Raw genomic sequence first — 18,071 nt, forward strand, 5'->3', positions numbered from 1 at the left:
ATTTCACGATGTCATGTCTAGATAAGGGCTATTGGCGAAATATGTGCTTTGTGATTCTTTGGTCAAAATGTATGTCCAAGTGGTGCCCTTATAGAAGCACATAAAGTTCTTGAGGAGCGACCTATCCAAGAGCACATTAATGAGTGTATATGCAAAATGTGGTATTCTCACAAAAGTACTAGAAGTTCTCAATGGGTTTCCTCTCCAAAATGTCATCACTTAAGAAAAGTAGATTGTGAGATACGCTCAACATGGCTATGGAAATCGCCTATACAAGCGATGCATGAACGTCAAAAAGGCTAGAGGGCAAGTGAAAGTAGCTTTGAAACCGAGGATAATCGTGTGCACACCATGCTTTGTAGCATGTCCACCTATGAAGAGCCCGAGGCTTCATCTACCACAAGCATGGATTGGTGTTGTGCCAACACCAATCTATGGTTGTGCCAACACAAGCAAGGCAATCTCAATATCAAATTACACACATTTGAGAAGAATGCAATGGAAGCCATACCCTTTGTGCAATGTACGCAGTCTCTCTCTCACTATGATTGGCCGCGCAGAGAGCATTCGAGCCATGGGCGTGCTTTCAGGCCCGAAACAACTACGAACGCAATTGGGGTCAATGCGCGCAGTCTGAATGGCTGCATGAGTGGCGCGCTGTTTCATTGGTCGAGCTAAGGAAAAAAGGAGTGCACGACAGCAGTATGTACCAGGTGCTCTTCTTTGTTGCCGGCCCGTCTGAACCCGGCCTAAGATAATGTGGAGGCATGACTAGGTCCTAGTTCGTTTCCAGATCTTTTTATGGGCTGAAACAGACAATAGGGACTCAATTGGAGGGATTGCGGGCCCGGCTTATCTTGAGAAGGACATGCAGAGCCGCAGGATTCATAGGGATGAGGAGATCTGGGCCGCAGATGAGTTTTCCTCTCATCTCCACTTAAATTATACGACGGACAAACACAATAGTTATCTGCAAAAGAAGAAGCCGCGCCAGCAACTGTGTGTAGAGCTCGACCTTCGCCATGGCTCTGCTTGCAGCCTCATCAAGCATCGCCTGCACGTCCATTAGATGTGCGCAAGCTCCTGGGGCTACGCACTTAGCCCGATCTGCTGCAAGTTGCCCTCCTCCCCAGCTGCTCCAGCTACCCGCTTCTACCCTGCCTTCCCGCCCCCTCAGCATCGAATTGGGCGGCTCTGCCATGGCTGCGGCCCTTTTTGCCTCTCTTGCTACTTCCGACTCGGCCTTGGCCTCTCAAGAGATCATGAGCATTGCAGCCGACGACAACAGAGGCCTTGCACTACTTCTTCCCCTCATCCCAGCAATTGGATGGGTCCTTTTCAACATTTTACAGCCCGCCCTCAATCAGCTCGACAGGATGAAGAGTGCAAAGGGTTTGGCGGTCGGATTGGGAGTAGGAGCGGCAAGCTCTCTGCTGATTCCCTCACGGGCAGAGGCAGCAGCCCAAGAGCTTGCTAGCCTGGCTGCTGCAGACAACGATTCAAGGGGTCTACTGGTTCTATTCGTGCTCGCCCCGGCAGTGGGATGGGTGCTATTTAATATCTTGAAGCCTGCTTTAAATCAGCTTGACAGGATGAAATCAGTCAAGGGAATTCTTGGGGCAGCTGGGTTATCAGCAGCTCTTCTGTTGGCATCATCGCCAGCAGCCGATGCGGCGGTGCAAGAGATGGGATCTCTTGCCGATAGTATGAAGGGGGCGACAGTGGATAGTGATGCCCGAGGTCTTGTGCTTGTGGCTTCTCTTGTGCCTGCATTGGGGTGGGTGCTTTTCAACATATTGCAACCTGCCATTAACCAGCTTGACAGGATGAAGACATCAAAGGGGATTGTGGTGTCGCTTGGGCTCGGTGCCGCCGCCTCAGGAGTCTTTCCCGGGCGGTCCGATGCTATCCAAGAGATGTCCTCCATTGCTGCTGCTGACAATGATTCGCGTGGAATTTTGCTTCTTGGTGTTCTTATTCCTGCTATTGGATGGGTCCTCTTCAACATTCTCCAACCTGCCCTGAATCAGTTCGACAAAATGCGAGCTCAGAAGTAGGAGCTCTTCTCTATGTACCATAAATTTCTGTATGTGATGACGTTATATATCTAGTGTAAAGCAGCTTGAAAATGTCCAGGCCTTTGCTCTAATTGTTTGTGAAGCTCTACATTAAGGATGCAGGTTTGATATTTTGTGGGATATTTTGTCAAGCACATGAACACGAAAATGGGCAATTTTGTATCTTGTCATTTTTTGAAGTATGAATGAGGCCAACAAACAAGGCTAACTGAATGAAGCCAATACTTGTTCTGGAGCGGTGTATCTTGTGGATATGTAAAATATATCACGAGCCCTAGACATTAGGGTATGCTATATTTTAATGATTAGAAGTTGGTTTATGAAGAAAAAAGGGTAGTTTTATTCAATTTGTTTTATTCAATTTATATATATATATATATATATATATATATATATATATATATATATATATATATATGCATTACTTACTATCCTCTTAGTAAGTAGCCTCTACTATTTTAGTGTGAGTATATAATTGTGTGGCATTGTTAATTTAAGACGATAACAAGAAATAATTCCTTAACTCTTTGCCTTGAAGCTACAGTAAGAATGTGCCAACTTTGATGAACTAATGATGTAGAAAAAGTTTGCGGTGTCTCCTCGAATCATACTGATATATATGAGTTTGCATATTAATATTGATATATATGAGTTTGCATGTATGTGCAAAATATGTGTGTTTGCATGATTTGTCAGGTGCATTTATGAGTTTGTTCTTTGCGCTAATGTGCCTCCGTTTGATTAGTTATGTGTAATTGTGGATACTAAAGCATATTGGATATACTATCTCCTATTAAGAGAACAAATAATTTTCCAACAGATTCTAAGGGCTTGCATTGCTTAATACACTACAAGAGGTTGTGTGCTCTTGTGACGCTGTTAGCGACGGAAATACACTGGGTTTTTATAACCCTTGGCGTCGCTAAAACCGTCGTTAAAATCGTCGTTATGAGATCGTCGCTATATGCGTCGCTATAAGTGTCGCTATAAGCGTCGCTATATAGAGACGCTCATAGCGACGGTTATAGTGACGTTTTCACAGAAGTCTATAGCGACGCTTATAGCGACGCTCTAGAGCCATAGATAGTGACGGTTATAGCGACGCTCGAGAGAATTTTTTTTTGGTGATAGGGCATTGAATGCCCTACCACCCATCAACCATATTGTACTTGATTCACTTTTTATAAAAAGTGCAAGGGTAGATAATAGACCCAAAATAGTCACCCACAAGACGCATTGTTTGCATAATTGACAAGCGTAAAATTGACAATTGTACACATCATAGGCAAAATGAATTGATTAGCAAATGTAATAATGACAATTGTACAACATCATAGGCATAAACAATTGATTGGCAAAATGAACTGCGGTGACAAATGTAATAATATACATGGTTCAAAAAGATGTATAAAATCTGTCTCATGATACATAAGCTATGAGAAACCCTAAACTAATGCTGTCTAGCTACGGCTAAACTGATGTTGTCTAGTCAGACGTCTCATCGTGTCCAAGCGGCGTATCTGTCAGATTTTGCAAAAAAAGACAATAAGACAGCTTTCAGTAAGTATAAACATATAACGACATTTATAAAACAATATAAAAAATAGAAAAGAGTAAACCCTGATACTAACCATGCCGTCGCGAGAACTGAAAATGTCCATCAGGGCGTTTAAGCCCTTCCTGCCTGCGTACTCGCGCTCGTACGGTGTGGGATCACGTTCTGTCATCGACCACTGTCAAAACATACAAAGATTTCATTATGTTAGAATTAAAAAACTCATAAACCCTAAACTATCGAACATAAAGAGCAATGCGAAAACACTTACAAAATCGGCCTCAAATGATGCCCATCCACCGCTCCCCAAGTGGTGCGAGCTCCCTGCTTCTACTCGCGCTCTGGCTGCATCCTTATGTTGCTTCCACTTGTCGGGATTCTCGAGCGCTGCTTTGTTCGCATTCTTCCAATCTTCTTTGGCCAGCCAATCTGGCCTGTTCCACCCATGCTTGATTGCTTTTTGCACTTCGGAACGCTTGTGTTTGCAGTATTCGCGCATTCGAATCTTCATCAGGTCTTCATTGAAGCGCTGATCCAGTGTTGGAACGGAAAGCTCATCATGAAGTGTGCTGATGACTCTGGCTTTTAAATCACTTGGTACTTCACTCCATTTGTTTAGTATGTAGTGTCTAAACAGCTGAGAGCAAAGACCACGCATGCGCGAGATCACCTTCTTGCCGTCATCATCCATGATGATGCCGCCGCTGAAGTCGACGGAGTAAGGCAAGCCGTCTGGCAAGTGACGCGTGAACCTGGGTGTCCCGGCAGGGGTCTCTAGCGGCGTGTCGATGGGGGTACGGACGTCAGGTGTCTCCACCGGCGTCTGGGCCCCGAAGCGAGGAGTGTTGAGTGGGGTGGCTCCTGGTGGAGTAGGTAGAGGTGTGTAGCTGCTAGGAACAGTCAACCGCGCAAAACTTGGCGTAGATGGCGATGCTGTGGCTGGTGTGGAGGCGGGCAAAGAAGGGGAGGGTAAAGAGCCTCGTCGAACACGAGGCGGTGTGGAGGCATCGGCGGCGGAATCCCCACAACAACCGCCAACGCCACCACTACAGCGCCGGTGTCTAGACGAGTGTGAAGATCGTCTCGTCGACACCGAAGCTTCGGAGCGCGCCGAATGCTTCGAAAGAGAGGGAGATGCGGATGGAGTAGGAATGTGCGATGATGCGCTAGAGCGATGACGCTCCACGTACCACTGTCTTTGCTGCGGTGACAAAGAAGAAAGAAACTCCTCATCATCCATACCTGCATTAAACACACGAATATTTAAACTTAATATTGAATGAATAGAGTAGACAATGACGCAAAGACCATTAAATACAATGACGAGAGTACTCCCACTCTTCCTCAGTCACTTCGTCACCGCATTGTTGTGCGCTTTTCAATTGGTTGTGCAACCATCTTAAGCTCATGAATGTTGGTAGGCTCTCCAGACCCGTCAGATAGTGCATCGGTGGTCGTCTTCCCCGTCTCCACTCGATTCGTGCCCTTTGTCGCTCTTGCTTTACATCCTCATATTGTGAAATCCACTTTTGCATCATTGGATTGTGAAGCATGCAAAATCGGTTGATTTTAGCCTCTAGATCTTCCGTCATCTTCTTCTCAACACCGAGATTGCACATGACAATCCCAGATATGCGCTCATCATCTATGGTTCGCCATAGTGTGTCCCGGGCTTTATCAAATCCGTCTAGCCACTCTCCAATGTACACTAGGGACTCTGATACCAACCAACCTTCTGCCATGCTACCCTCCGGACGTGCCTTTTGACGCACATATCCCTTAAGCGTTTTCATGAAACGTTCTAAGAAGAACATCCATCTGGAATGAACTGTGCCAGCTATTTCCACCTCATCAACTATGTGAACAAGAAGATGCACCTGAATGGTTAGCATGGTAGTAGGAAAATGTTTCTCAAACATGCACACAAGCTCCGCAGCATTTAGTTTGGCGAATGGTATGGAGTCTACGTTGATCTCCTTTTGTGAGATCCATTGCACCAGCTTTGCAAGTTTGTAGATTGTGTTACGGATGTCGAGAGACAAACATCCCTCAATGGAAACCGGTAAAATAAATTGTAAAGTATGTGCAGCAATGATATTAAAGTCCACTATGAACGTACCTGACACATTTTATGCCAATCGTGTGACTTCAAACCGGTAAGCTTTCCTTCTTTAGTAAAACACGTTCGGAGCGAGTGCATTACGCCAGTGGGGGTCCGCAAAGATCGAATGGTCTCTTTTACTTTGCATTCTTGGGCATCCCCATTGTACATACACCATCCCCATTGTACACCATCCCCATTGTACATACACCAGCTTTCAACAAGTCAATAAAGAGCTCTATTTCCGTGTACATGATTTTTGTTAAAGACTCTCAAAATGAACCTAATGATTTAGCAAAAGAAAATAAAAGCAACCAAAAGGAATTAGAGTTATCCAATTTTCTCAAGGGGTTTCAAGATGGTTTTATTGAGGACATTCCTTGTGAGCTACCTCCTAAACGAGGTAATGATGACCATGCAATAGAACTTCTTCCAGGAAGTTCACCGCCTAATAAACCTCCTTATAGAGTTTCTCAAGCTCAACAAGAGGAGATTATGCGGCAAGTGCATGACTTAGTTGAGAAGGGTATGGTTAGGCCAAGCTCATCTCCATTTTGCTCACCTGTGCTATTAGTGCAAAAGAAAGACGACACATATCATATGTGTGTCGACTATAGAGCACTAAATAAGATCACTATCAAGAATAGGTTTCCCGTTCCACGGGTAGAAGACCTATTTGATAAGCTATAAGGATCGACCTACTTCAGTAGGGTTGACCTAAAACGTGGCTATCATCAAATAAGGATAGTTGATCAAGACATTGTAAAGACCGCATTTCGTACTACATTTGGTCTTTACGAATACATTGTCATGCCTTTTGGCTTGACCAATGCACCAGCCACATTCAACCGCTTGATGGAGAAGTTGTTGAGGCCTCATCGAACCTTCACTGGAGTGTTCTTTGATGATATTATCATCTACTCTAATTCATTGGAGGAACACAAGCAACACCTCCAGGTAATATTTCAAGTTTTAAGAGAGAATAAACTTTATGTTAATTGAAAGAAAAGTGAATTTTTCTTGCAAGAGATTCAGTATTTAGGTCACATTATCTCTCAAGATGGCATCCAAATGGATCCATCCAAGTTAGAGGTAATAAAAGGATGGCCTAAACCAAGGAATCTTCATGAACTAAGAAGCTTCATAGGTATGTGTGCATACTATAGACGCTTCATAGAAAAGTTCTCACAAATTGCGGGACCATTACATGACCTAACAAAGAAAAGCGTTAGGTATACATGGTCTGCTAAGGAGAACAATGCTTTCGAAAAGCTTAAAGAAAAGCTTATCTCTCAACGTGTGCTTACACTACCGGATCTCTCAAAACCATTTGAGGTCCAATGCGATGCTTGTGGTGATTGCCTTGGAGCTGTTTTGCTCCAAGAAGGGCACGCCATAGGCTATGAGAGTCGAAGGCTCGACCCTGTTGCAAGCTCTAGGCATATACGAAAAGGAACTCCTTGCAGTTCTACATGCCTTAGACTCATGGAAGCACTATTTATTGGGGACTCCTTTCATTCTGCGAACGGATCACCAAAGTCTTAAGTACTTCATGACGCAGACCAAGCTCTCCGACAAACAAATGAGGTGGGCAAATTTCCTTTCGCAATTTCATTTTCATATTGCTCACATTGCTGGCAAGCATAATCAAGTAGCTGATGCACTCTCAGGACGGCCGAGAGTGAATGCGGTTTCCATAGCAACTCACAATGATCTATCTTCAATGATAGATGAGTATGCTATTGATCCCGATTTTAGAGATGTGATTTCAGCCCTTGCATTAGGGAAGAAAGAAGAACCATTTACTTTACAAGATGGTTATCTTCTCTATGGCAATAGACTATGCGTCACTAACTCAGTACGTGAGAAAGTAATGTATGAATCTCATGCTCCACCTTATGCGGGGCATAGAGGGATTCAGTCTACCTTAAAGGGAATTGAAACATATTTCTATTGGCCTACCATGAAAGTGAACATACAAGAGTATGTTTCCAAATGTGTGGTATGCCAAAAGACACAATTTGATAGAGGGAAGCAACTTGGATTGCTTCAACCCTTGCCAATCCCTAATTCACCATGGGAGAGCATATCCATGGATTTTATCTTTGGATTGCCTAAGTCTATCCATGGGAATACGGGAATATGGACGATAGTAGACAGGTTTAGTAAACAAGCTCATTTTATACCTGTCAAAAAGACTATCAAAGCCCATCAAATGGCAACCCTCTTTATTTCACAAATTTTCAAGTACCATGGCTTGCCCATGTCCATAGTGTCGGATAGAGATCCTAGAATGATCAGTAATTTCTGGAAGGGTCTCTTTGAGAATTTAGGAACAAGGCTAAACTTCTCTTCAGCCTATCATCCACAAACTGATGGCCAAAGTGAAATAGCTAACCTAACCATTCTCGATCTACTAAAAGCCTATGTAACGAAAGTAGATCAAAGATCCCAATGGGAGAAGTACTTACCCTTAGTGGAGTATGCTTACAATAACAATGTACATACTTCCACGGGAAAAGCACCTTTCGAGGTAATTGAGGGAAGATAAAAAAGTCCCTTGCTACTTAAGGTACATGGGAAGATCTTCGCTGCAGATGAGTATAGCCGAGACCTACAAGAATCTTTCCAAAAGATTAAGGATGCTATCTCTATCTCACAGCAAAGGCAAAAGGCTGCTACTGACAAGCACAGAAGAGCCCAAGCCTTTAAAAAAAACGATTGGGTCTTGTTAAAGTTTCCCAAGGCTCAATTAAGGCACACAACGGGCAAGAATCCTACGGGTCACCAAAAGTACTATGCTAAACTAGCAAAAAAGTACTATGGTCCCTTTCAGATTCTTAGGCCAATCAATGAGATGGCCTATCAACTCAAGTTGCCCAATCATTGGCTCATACACAATGCTTTTCATGTGAGCCTATTAAAGCCTTACAAAGGAGAGCCACCTCAAGAACCAACTATTGAAGATCCACCGGAGATCGAGGACCAAGAAGAGGTGCTGCAGCCCGAGTCCATTCTCCGACATGAAGACAAGGTACTAAGAGGCGGTAAGACTATCCGACGATATCTTATTAAGTTTAAGAATTATCCTTTTGAAGATGCTAGATGGATGCAAGGCATACAATTAAAGGATAACCTAAACCTTGTCAATGCTTACAATGCTTCCCAAGAGTAAGCAAATGTACAAAATGTTAATAATGAACAAAATTTTTGTCTTATAAGACTCTCTTTTTCTTTATTTGTGCACAAAAATGAAGTAGTATGCATGCTTAGATCAAGTTTGCAGAGACAACGTCTCCCAAACACCAAGTAGAGCTTGTCACTCTACTATGGAAGACTGATAGGACTAATGTGCAGACATGCTTGCGGCAGCCTCAGGCTCTCAAGCGCCAAATGGACTAGTCATCCATTGTGGAATGATGTCGTAGGGTAACATAGGGATCCTCTACCCGCTAAGAAAAGGACTCATGAACATGCTTTATCTTCTCTACACCATAGTCGAGGACGACTATGATTTCAAGAGAGAGGTAATGTCATAATAATCAATATCTAATTCTCCTAAATGATTTTCTCATATTAAAGTGATCATTTAATGTGGGGAAGGCCAGGAGAGAAAAAGCTAGAATATTGGTTAAGCTAGCAGACCGGCCACAGTAGGGATCCAAAGGAGGGAAACTAGGGATCCAAAGGGGGGGCCATCTGCAAAAGAGCCATGTGCAACAATGGGCTAAAAAGACCCTAAGGTTCAGCCCATTAAGACTTCCAAAATGCTAAGGTTCCAAAATTCAAAGGTTGTGTCCAAAGGTCAACCCTAGGGAAAATTGGATGCTTTGTGTGTGCCCTAAAAGTCTTTGCACATCCCTACATGGGAGGGGGCGAGCCCTAAAGGTAGGGGATGAGAGAGAAAGCCACACACACACACACACAGGCTCCCTTTACACAAAGGGAATGAGGGACACATGTCAGCTCCCTAGGCCAGATGCCCACAAGGTGTGCCCAATTTCTATTGGATTACCCTTGAAGTGGACCAATGAGATTTAAGCTAGAGTAAATCTAGTTTAATTAATTTAAAAACATTTAATAAAAGAAACCAATGAGAATTAAGTCTCCTAGAAGACTATTGGGCAGTCTCCCAAGGGGTCCAATGAGCATTCAGGAGCCCCATGGCTTGCCTGATTCCTATTGGCCAGGAGGCAAAGGGGTCCAATGAGAGTTTAGTTTAATTATTTAATTACCTAAAGCTCTCACAAAAGGGGAAAGGGGGACACATGTCAGAAGGCTATCACTTATGCTGCTTAATTGTAATTGGCTTGACTTGGGGAGGGCCAATGAGGCTTCAGAAAGAGCAATTAGCAAGAGGGCTCGCCCAAGAGAGAGAGGGGGCTGATTTTTGCAAGGCATTATCACACACACACACACACTCACACAAGCTCATGTGTGAAGAAAGAGAAGACTATCTCTTCCCAAGCTTTAATGGAGAACTCATCACCTACTCCAAGCTTGTGAGATAGAAGCCTACATCAACACTCTCTTGGCATGTGGATGCAAATCCAACCAAGAGCCAAGCTTCAATGTATGCTCATCTCCTCTACCAAGCTAATTACTAAGCTAAGCTATGCTACATATGAGTGATTATGTGAGGAGATGTACATCTTTCTTGTAAGATACTCCTTCTTCCTCTCAATCTACTCTCATACCCTGCTAGCTCTCACCATCTTCGAAGGCGTGTGAGGTCTAGGGTCTGAGAACGGGGATAATTCAAGTTGTGTTTGTTAAGTGTTTTGCTTAGTGCATGAAGTTTCCATGTTCATTGCACTAGCTAGTCTTGAAGGAACACAAAGAATTGTATTGTACAATGTCTCTCTTGATGGGAGAAACCATAATACAAAGCCTTTTGGAGGGGGGACCGGCTCCATGAAAATCCGGTCCTCAACTGTTGTCAATAGCTTAATTTCTCTCTCTTTTGAAAGTATTGTCGATGCTATCTAACTAGGTGTTATGCTTTTTGTTGCTCTCTCCACCCAAGCACTCTTGTAATTCTCATTAGGAATCTATTCTAATGAAATGCCCACTATGTTCATGCTAATTTCCGCTACACATAAGTTATTAGGCCATTAAATGTTACACAGGAAGTCATTGATTAGTGTGAATCTTGCATGAATGCCTTCTTGATCAAACAAGAAAAGAAAGGTTGGCCTCAAATTGGGGGGGGGGGGGGGGGGGGGGGGGGGGTGGGGGGAGCCACTGATGGGAGATGTGAAGAGGATGCATGGGTGCATTTTTGGACTACGTAAGTAGTCCTTAGTAAAGGGTTGGATTTTGGGTTATGAGAACAAGTTGATTTTCGAAGCATTCATCCTCTCCCAAAGATCTCGAAGTGTTTACCCTGCCTGAATAGCTAATGAGGAAATGAGGCCAGCATTCATTGCATCTATGGACCATTGGATAAAGCTTATAGAATAGTGCCACATGGCAAGCTAATAATGGCCTCCTTTTTGGATTTCTAGAAGAAACCTTAGTGTTTTGTTGGGTTAGGGAGACTTTCATTGTTTTCAGTGCCATGATGGAAACTTACCTTAAATGTTTATTTCACTTTTATTTCATATCGTGACATGTCTTGACTTTTCTTGCATTCTATCGTTTTAGAATGTTAAAGTGAAACTTCACTTACATAATTCTAGTGAATTCTATGGATACACACACACACACACACACACACACACACACACACACATTAATGAGTTTTTTTAATTTCACAGCCTCACATGGCTTGACTTTTCTTACATTCTATAACTTAATTCTAATCAATATTCATGAAAGTCTCTTTTATTAAGCGACCGTCGACTGAGTTTCCTTCCCACACAGAAGTGAACTGGAAATATTAGCATAAATTTCAAATTTATAAGATTTTTGAACTATTTTCTCACATATTTTACCAGTTTTTCTTCCCATTACCATGGTGTACAACCAGGTAGTCTCCAATTTCAACATGCTTAAGGCTAAGCTGAGGCAATCCTTTCTTGAACACTAATTCTACTTAAACTCAACCTAATGATTTTATCACGTTCTAATTATTTTAGAAAGCCACCGTGATTCTTTCACTTGTTTACTATCTTTTGTAGGTCCTTGTGACAAAGTGTTATCTGTTTACCTTCCTCTTTAAAAAGGGGGCATTGGGTTACACAATCTTTCCCATCCAATTTCACTTTGTTTTTGTCTCAGTTTCTTACAATGCCTCCAAGTGCTTTTCCATCCATCATTTTTAATCTTTTGGAATATATTGTAATCTAAATTGTTCATTCTCTCATTTATTCTCAATAATCTAATACTTTATTGTGGGCAACAAATGTTTTAAAATGTTAGTGTCACTTTCTCATTTTCTCTCTCACGAAGAACTCTCTTATAATTACTAAATCCCTCTCAATAGCTTACGTAGGACTTTCACCTTGTTTTAGTATAGAAGATGTGTACGTATTACACTACTACACATCCTATAGCAATGGCTATTGCGTGGAGAGGTTAGTATAGCGTAGATAGATTCTTTTGTGGATCGAGCTGTCTCTGAGACTTTTGAATTAACCTTGGCAAGGGGGGTTCTCGAGTAGGATATGTGGACGACCTAAGTAATAAAGTAGAAGAATGGAGCGAATAGGTGGCCAAAACGTTCTTTTCATTTCTTTTTATAGGAATCTTCGGAGATGCTTTTGTGAAAAATAGGATGAAAACTAAAGTAAGTGAAAAAGGAACTGGGGGTGTGTGTCGTATGGGCACTGTGAGACAGGGAGAGGGTCTTGACGCGTGTGCTAGAGCGAGTTTTTTTTTGCCCGAGGGCAAGTGAAGAGAAAGGTAGTGTTAGAAAAAAATCAATTCCGGTGTATTTTAAGCGGATGGAGTCCCGATATGCCGGTTAGATATTGAGCTTGCCTTGAAGAAAGCCGAAATATTTTCAAGAATTTTAGTGTGATTACCGACAAAAGCTTCGAAATTTCACCTAGAGACCGAGAGAACTTGATGTGTGCCCTTATTTTTGGGAAAATTGCTGAAATACCCCTCTAATTTGTGGAAATTCCCAAAATGCCCCTCAAATTTTCAAAAATTTGCAAAATAGGTATGCCCATGGTTGCGGGATAAAATCTCATGACCAGAGGTGGTGAGTGGGTTGGCACGTGGAGACAGGAGCGGAGTGGATTGACGACAGCCGTCATGAGGGAGGCTCGAGCGCGAAGGCGAAGGAAGAGGGGCGGGCGAGGGTAGGCTTCTTGCAATGAGGCAGGTGCGGAGCCAAGCTTTCGCAGGAGTGCGCAACACCTCATGGCAGCTCAAAGATAGCAAATCGCCTTTCTGGGCAGCGTCAAAGTTCAAGGAGAGAGAGAGAGAGAGAGAGAGAGAGAGAGAGAGAGAGAGAGAGAGAGATTGAATGAGACCATGGCGCAGTGTCGCCTCTCCTACGACAGCTCGACGTGGGGAAAGGAGCTGTTGTGCATTGTCAAGGAAGACTGCGCGACTCCTGCTTCCAACAGGGGGTGACAAAAGTTTCTCTCTCTATGCAGGAGAGGCCATGCGTGAAAGAGAAAGGGGGGGGGGAGGGGGGGCGGACTGCTTGCGATGCAGAACAGAGAAATGTGTGCATCAGGTTTAACGCAAGGGCTAGATTTAAAAGTTAAGGTCTTGGAGAATCTCCGTGAGAAATTAATTAATGAAACGCAAGTTAGAGCCAATAGTCTTTTTGTAGATTAGGAACAACTATGCACTAGATTATGCTAAGCACCCTTACCTATCGATCCACACCTCCTTATTGGCTTACAAATTGTATATCTTTATGTTTATATAAATATCTATCTATAAATATTAAGGGCAAGATTATTTTTTTCATCATCACATTAAACTAAAAAATGCGAGTTAGTTTGTTGAAGGTAGGTGTCACTGAAAGACCTTGAAAATAGGATAAACTAAAAGCCATCATGGTTCGTTTCGTTTAGGCTAGAATGTTTTTCACTTTTCCATAACCACCACAAACAACAATAGTCACATACCATTGCCCATAATAGATAAAATTTCTAGCTTTACAAAAGGACTAAGGATGACAGAAAAGCTCAAGCATTTCATATAAGCGATTAAAATCACAAGCTCATGTAGTCGAGCAACTCAAAGAGAACCTGCCAGACAAAAGAGAGGCTCCAATTCAATATGAGAATCTATTTGAAGTGCTCCCCTATGCAAACCTTGAGGACCCTAGGGTTATGAATATGACTACTTCTTAAACTGAGGTTATGGGCCAAGGACACTAAGAAGGGTGAACTTGATCCCATGGAGGCTATGCTCAACCAAGAAGAGAATTTAGAGGAGAGGTGGAGGAGCTTGTGCCGCTATCACAATATTGGAGGAGTTAACTATACAATCATGGAATGTGAAGGGCATTAAGTCAAGTAGAAAGTAAGACCTTTTCTAGAATGTGGCAAGGAGAGAGAAAAGCGTTAACTAATGGGAAACCTAAGAACATTACCTGGATGCCACAAGTAGTAGGAAACAAGATTTAGAAAAGAATATGGTATTTATGGCCAAGGAAGTGACGACTTTTGTAGAGATCTTACCATTGTAGATTGGACCTTGAGCCTTAGGTATTCCTAAATCATGCTTTCCGGAGACTCCTAGGCAATGGTCATAAAGGCCAAATGGGCAGGGTAGGCATTAAGCAAATGTTATAAATGTGTGTGCCCCCCACAACACCGAGGAGAGAGCCAAGTGTGGGTGGACCTTAGAGGCTTCCCTATGAGGGGGAATGGTGTGCCATGGGGGATTTTAATATGGTGGAGGCTAGGAAAGACAAGATTATCCCATCTAGTTTCTCGACGGATTCAAAAAATGCTAAATGGGAAAGCCTATGTGAGAAATGGGCAATGTGGACCTTTGGTCTATAGGTCCTTGGAGTAACTCGCCGAGCTCTACATACACAAGTCTTTAGTATGCTAACAAAAACTCCTGATGAAATAGAAGCTAATTGGTTGCCCCCGTCAATCAAAATCACTTTCCAGTACTAGTCAAACTAAGATGGATCAAAGGAGAAGATCACTATCTAGACAGTTCCCTTGTGCAGACTGTTCTTGATGCCTTACCAGATTCTTACTAGACTTTTGCTAGTACTTGGAGACTTATGACCCAAGGAAATCCAGAAGTTGTCAAGTTTGATGCATTATGCACATTGCTGTTGCAAGAGTCACTTTCCAGAAAAAACAGGAATAGATAGCGTGCAGTTGAACAGGCTTTTATTGCTTCTCAAAGAAAGGGTGGTAATAGCAATGCAGCCACTTCTTATGGTTCTGCTGCGAGTGGCAAAACTTCTGTTCCTAATGCTTCTGCTGGCAGCACTTCGGCTGGCAATTCTCGTGATAAGGGCAAAAAGAAGATGTGTTGCCATTATTGTAAAGCTAATGATCACTTGATCAAGCAGTGTCCTAAGTTGAAAGCCAAAGAGGCTAAGAAGAAAGAGGGTGGTTCCACTGCAAATGCTGGTTCCACTACAAATGCATCCATTGTTGAGTCTTCTATGAAAGGAGACTGTGATGCTGATGTCAATGCAGAATGGGATTTTAGCGCAGAGTGCACTTACAATCGTGCTATCCATGATGCATGCTTGTCAGTTGCTACAGATTCACATGCGTGGTATTGCGACAGTTGTGCTACAAAGCACATTACCTCACATCGTGAATTGTTCACATCACTCGAGTCTGTCCCTCATGGGAATTCAGTCACTTGTGCCAACAATGCCTCTTATCCAGTTTAGGGAGTTGGAAAGATTGTGCTTACTACTGCTAATGGTAGTTCTTTCACACTTGTTGATGCACTTTATGTACATGGGATCAAGAAGAATCTTTTGTCTGTATCTACACTTGCTAGAGTCTAACTTGTAGTCAAATTTGTGGATGACAGATGTACAGTTCATGATCTCAGTTTTGGTGATGAAATTGTTGCATCTGGCCTTTTGTGCCATGGGATGTATAAGCTCACTTTGTATGACAAGTGTGGACAAAATTTTGCAAATGTTGTTGCAGATTCAAGGGCTATTTCAGATACAAAACTTTGGCATGCACGTTTTGGTCATCTGCATTTTGCCAGTTTGCTACATTTGTAGAAATCTAATATGTTTGCTTCTTTGCCGCCTCTTGAAGAACTTGTCAAACATGTTTGTGAAGGCTGTATTTTGGGTGAGATGCAGCGTTCTAAGATTCCAAGGATGGTTCAGTTCGGGCCACATGTAGGTTGCAGCTTGTGCATAGTGATGTTTGTGGGCCCATGCAAACTCCGTCCTTGGGCAATTACCTTTACTTTGTGACTTTTCATTGATGATTACTCCAGGCATGCATGGGTGTTTCCGCTTAAAGCAAAGTCCGAAGTTTTTATGTGCTTCAAAACATTTCTGGCTATGGCTGAAAATGGCTTGAAATGTACTATGGACACCCTCCGTTCCGATCGAGGGGGGGAGTATATGTCTCATGAATTCAATGCATTTCTGGCTAGTCGTAGGATAAAACACCAATGTACAGTGACTTATACACCTCAGCAAAATGGTGTTGCTGAGAGGAAAAACAAGTCACTTACGGAAATGGCACAATGTATGGTCAAAAGTCAAGCTTTGCCGCATTCGTTTTGGCTTGAGGCCATCATGTGCGCCACTTATGTACTAAACCAGTGTCCTACGAAAGCTTTGCAGTCTATTACTCCATATGAAGCATGGCATGATAGAAAGCCTTCTATTGAGCACATGCGTGTTTTTGGCTATTTGGCATATGCTTTGGTGCCCTAAACACAACGCAGAAAATTGGATGATAAGGCTGTCAAATGTATTTTTGTTGGTTATAGTGCTGAAAGAAAAGGTTACAGGTTGTATCATCCGCAAACAAAATGTATTTTGGTTTCACAGGATGTAGTGTTTGTGGAAGATTCTATTCAGCCCTTTCTGTCATGTACTAGAAACAGTAATGTAAGCTCACAGGACATTTATGACTCTTTGTTGCCTCTTTTCAGTGGTGGAAATACGAATGTTAGCTTCAATGAGGCAAATGTACTGCCTATGTGGGTTTTTGAAAATGTTACAGATCAGCCTATTACTGATGCAGATGTACATGATGTACTTGATGAGGAAAGGGCTGAAAATGAGCAGGCTAGAGGTATGCCAAAATGGCTGGTGCACACTTTGCGTGACAGTAAATTGGATGCACCTTTGTCTAGTCGTACTCGTTCAAGCTCTCGCCATGAATCTTGTGCATCAGATTGTTATGCTTTGGCTGTGTCTAGCTTACATGATGTTGAGGAGCCTCTGTCTTTTGATGAAGCACATAATTCAAAAAATTGGATGGCTGCCATGCAATTAGAATATGATACACTTATAGAAAATGACACATGGACTTTATGTGATTTTCCTCCTGGCAAAAAGGCCATTGGCACGAAGTGGGTTTACAAGTTGAAACACAAGCTAGCTGGTGAGATCGATCGCCATAAGGCTCGACTTGTTGCAAAGTGTTATGCACAGCAAAAAGGCATAGATTATGAAGAGACTTTTGCTCCCACTTGTCGTATGAATACTGTGCATTTTCTATGGCATTGGCAGCTCATTTTGGTTGGGATGTACAACAATCAGACATTGTTACTACTTTCTTGAATGGTGACATATTTGAGGAAGTTTATGTAATGCAGCCTCGCGGTTTTGTCATAAAACGACAAGAGGACAAAGTGTGCAGATGTAAGAAGGCTTTGTATGGGTTGAAGCAATCTCCTTGTGCTTGGTATGAGAAAGCTGACACTCATTTGGTCAGTGGGAGATTGTTAAGTATGGAGCCTGATTTACCCTTGTAATTCTCTGTGGTAAAAGCGTACATTTGTAAGGCCCCCATTATGAGGAGAAGCCATCGTGCGTGAAGGAAAATCACTCACCGGAAACCAAAATTTTCACGAACAAGAATCAGAGGCAACTTTAGGGCCCTCGGGGGCGGAGGCTGCCCCCGATTTCCCCTCGCCGGAATATTCCTTTTCTCCGGAATATTATGGCCGGACGGCGGCCGGAAAGTGGTCGGAAAACAACTAGTCGGTTGGCCGGTGGCCGGTAGTCAATGGCCGGTGGTTGGAAGTTAATGGCCGGTGGCCAGTGGCAAAATTCAAAAGCGGACTTGTCTTCTCAAGGGCGGCCACACATGGGCGGATTGGAGGGTCCGATTTGGACTTATTCGCACAAGGGCAGCTACACATGGCTGCCTCTCATAAGAGAGGGCAGCCCGTTTGGCCTATAAAAGAGAGGGCTGCCCTCTCATAATAGAGGATAGCCCTTTTGACCTATAAAAGGAGG

General features: G+C 42.9%; 1 protein-coding gene across 1 annotated transcript; it reads left to right on the forward strand.

The window, feature by feature from the left end:
* The first annotated feature begins 970 nt into the window (after positions 1-970).
* LOC147424741 (uncharacterized) lies at positions 971-2,198 on the forward strand. Its single transcript, XM_086499920.1, has one exon. The coding sequence runs from the start codon at positions 1,023-1,025 to the stop codon at positions 2,055-2,057; it is 1,035 nt and encodes a 344-aa protein (XP_086356046.1). The 5' UTR covers positions 971-1,022; the 3' UTR covers positions 2,058-2,198.
* Positions 2,199-18,071: the final 15,873 nt, after the last annotated feature.

Source organism: Adiantum capillus-veneris, chromosome 25 (assembly GCF_014529385.1).
Source record: "Adiantum capillus-veneris isolate H3 chromosome 25, ASM1452938v2, whole genome shotgun sequence".
NCBI classification, from domain to species: Eukaryota; Viridiplantae; Streptophyta; class Polypodiopsida; order Polypodiales; family Pteridaceae; genus Adiantum; species Adiantum capillus-veneris.

Coding starts and splice junctions, on each gene's coding strand:
- LOC147424741 (XM_086499920.1), top strand. CDS start 1,023: ATGGCTCTGCTTGCAGCCTCATCAAGCATCGCCTGCACGTCCATTAGA.